The sequence below is a fragment of the Octopus bimaculoides genome, chromosome 26 (assembly GCF_001194135.2).
Source record: "Octopus bimaculoides isolate UCB-OBI-ISO-001 chromosome 26, ASM119413v2, whole genome shotgun sequence".
NCBI lineage: Eukaryota > Metazoa > Mollusca > Cephalopoda > Octopoda > Octopodidae > Octopus > Octopus bimaculoides.
Genome location: NC_069006.1, coordinates 11,695,083 through 11,698,369, shown reverse-complemented (window position 1 = coordinate 11,698,369; position 3,287 = coordinate 11,695,083). Strand labels below are relative to the sequence as shown.

At 43.4% G+C, this 3,287-nt stretch overlaps 1 protein-coding gene across 1 annotated transcript in view; it reads right to left on the bottom strand.

Moving 5' to 3' along the window:
• Positions 1–3,287, bottom strand: part of LOC106877472 (DNA repair protein Rev1) — a 37,626-nt gene that overhangs the window by 5,387 nt on the left and 28,952 nt on the right. The window contains exons 15-16 of the mRNA XM_052976909.1: positions 2,142–2,492; positions 1,374–1,569 (exon numbers count right to left, since the gene is read on the bottom strand). Of these exons, the coding sequence (XP_052832869.1) occupies positions 1,374–1,569; positions 2,142–2,492 (547 nt within the window). The remainder of the gene's footprint in view (positions 1–1,373; positions 1,570–2,141; positions 2,493–3,287) is intronic.

Below are 3,287 nucleotides of genomic sequence, written 5' to 3'. Positions count from 1 at the left end.
ATATTTATATACTTTTCTACTCTAGGCACAAGGCCTGAAACTTTGGGGAAGGGTGCCAGTCAATTAGATCGACCCAGAACGCAACTGGTACTTAATTTTATTGACCCCGAAAGGATGAAAGGCAAAGTCGACCTCGGCGGAATTTGAACTCAGAACGTAACAGCAGATGAAATACCACTAAGCATTTCGCCCGGCGTGCTAACGTTTCTGCCAGCTCGCCGCCTTATATATATTTATACACACACACACACACACATATAGTTTGTTTAAGATGGTCCCTTGGTCTTTTACTCAGGAGTTTCAACAGAAAGCTGTTACATCTTGAGATAAGTATGCATATATAATTATATGTACAAACACACATACACCTGTGGACATGTTTACAAAGTCAGAAAACAGCACAGCTTCCATGCCTTTAGGAAACACTTTTTCACGCTAAGAGTTGCTGAAGAATGGAACAATCTGCCAGCATCAGTTGTTAGTTGTCGGAGCACTGCATCCTTCAAAACTTCCATGCTTCCTGAGATTCGCCAACACTACACCTGATTTTCTCCCCTCCATACACACGCAAGCATGTATCTGACTCATACACTGTTCACTTTCCAGACATTTGTACATTACTGCAGATGCTTTATGTGCACTTTTGACAAGTTGTAGTGCACCTGAGCACTGTATACAATCATTTCATTATTAAATATATAGCACTCCATCAGTTACAATGACAAGGGTGCCAGTTGATCCAATCAATGGGAATTAACGTGCTCATGAAATTAATGTGCAAGTGGCTAAGAACTCCCTAGACATGCATTGACTTAACATAGTTCTCAGAGAGATTCAGTGTGACACAGAATGTGACAAGGCTGGCCCTTTTGAATTACTGGTACAACTCGCTTTTACCAGCTGAGTGTTGCAACGTGAAATAAAGTGCCTTGGTCAATGACACAATGCGCTGCTGGAAATCGAACTCACAACCTTGCAATCATGAGCTGAATACCCCAAACCAATAAGCCATGTACGTTCACACACACACACACACATATATACATACACACAATAGTAGAATAGTAAAATTCTGTCCCACACGCACCCTCAACTAAATAAAAGCCAACAAAACACTGACATTGTGGAGTGGTGGTGATAGTAGTGGACATGAAGGCCGTGAAGGTCATGGTGATGATGTCATAGGGGAGAGGAGGAAGTGGTAATGGTGGTGGTGATGGGAGGTTGTGGTGGAGGTGGTGGTTAGGGTAGTGGCTGTGATAGTGGTTCTGGCAATGCTAATGCTTCTTGGAGGTATTTTCTTTTGGAGGAGATCATTGTGGTGGTTGTGGTGTTGGCGTTGGTGATGGTGGTGGTGATGATGATCAACTTACCCCGCGATGGTTGCAACCACTCACTCAGTAAGCTGCGTACTTGTTCTATCGTCACAGCACCACACAGACTCGCAGCCTGGCACTGTTTCTCCCTCTCTTTTCCTTCTTTCAGTTCCTTCTCTGTCTTCGCCCCTTCCTCTTCCCTCACTTCCATCTTTGGCTGTAGGTGGAGATGGTCACCATACAGGAACAAGTTCTGGAATATAACAACAACAACAACAGTGTGTATAATAATGAAACAATTACAGCTGGTCGCATTGATATATGGATTTATATAGTGGAGGGGGGTTCAGTGGAGTGGGGGAATGGAATGGAGGAATGGGGTGGAGGAATGGAGTGGGGGTGGAGGAATGAGGTGGGGTGGAGGAATGGAGTGTGGGTGGAGGAAGAGTGAGAGAATGAAATGGGGGAGCCAAGAAATGAAATGGAGGAGTGGAGGAATGGAGTAGGGAAATGCCATGGGGGAATGAGTAGGGAGTGCAGTGGAGGAAAGAAAAGTGGAACGGAGTGAAGGAATGGAGGGTGGATGGAAGGATGGTATGGAAAAATGACATGGAGGAATGGAGTGAGGAAACGGAGTGGAAGAATGGAGTGACATTAAGGAGTAGAGTAACAGAATTGGCAGGGTGGAGGAATAGTGTAGGGAGAATGGAGTAGGGAATAAGTAGGGAGAGAATAAAGGGGGTAAAGGAATAAAGGGGAGAGGGAAGGAGTGAGGAAACAATAAATCTATTTGATTGATTCATTATAAAACTAAAATTTACTCACTTTTCTGATATTCGATAAATTATTCAAAGATTTTTGATTTTTCTTAGGTCGTCCCTGAGGAACTTTGAAATTAGGGCTCCTCTTGGCAGGGGACCTCTTTTTTGAAGGTGATCCCTTCTTGGATGGGGACCTCTTCTTAGTGGGTTTCATTGACTTTTTCGTGGGTGACATTAAAGCCAGAGGCTTCAAATGAACTTCACTGTAGCCCCCTTTGGACGGTGACAATAATAACGGTGGCTCCAGCTGGTCATCGCCTTCCATGTTGTTTTTCCTGTTCTGTCGGTCAGTTATGGCCATCTTCATTTCTTCTTGTATATCCTCTGGCAACGCATTAAAGCAACTCTCATCAAGCTGGAACCAATAACACAGAATTAATTGGTGGATTAACGGTTTGACAATGTAGTCACAATAGATTCTCTAGAAACAACAATTGATCTCTCCACTCAAATCACACTCTCACATTGAAGAAAAGAAGGATACAGATTATGTGGGGGTGGTCTTTGGGTGAATTGCATTAGTGAGATGGAAGAAAGACAGGATGGTTGTGGCTGAAATGCCTTTTGCATCAAGCTAATTCTGCTGGATTAAAGATGACCAGGGGTTAAATAATGATGGTGGTGGTGATGATGATGATGGTGATGATGATGATGATGAGGAGGAGGAGGAGGAGGAAAAGAAGATGGTGAAAAAGAGGAAGAAAAAGAAGAAGAATGATAATGGTGGCAGTGACGGTGATGATGACGACACTGACAAGGAGGTGAATGAATCTTTTCTACTCTAGGCACATGGTTTGAAATTTTTTGGGGGGAAGGGGGCCAGTCGATTACATTGAACCCCAGTACGCAACTGGTACTTAATTTATCGACCCCCAAAAGCATGAAAGGCAAAGTCAACCTCGGCGGAATTAAGGAGGCGAATGAATAAAGAAGGAAGTCAACCCCTAATATATGAACCAAGATCAGCTTGTAAAAGGTCCAACCACCACAAGGTATTTTTGCAAAGATATCTACCAACTCTCTCACTCCATCCACCATTGATACCAATACCAATATTGATTAAAAGCACATGCAAAAAAAAACCCTTTCCCCAACACCCCCACGCCCATCCACTTCCAAATAAATGTTCCCCTTATGTAGCAAATCATAT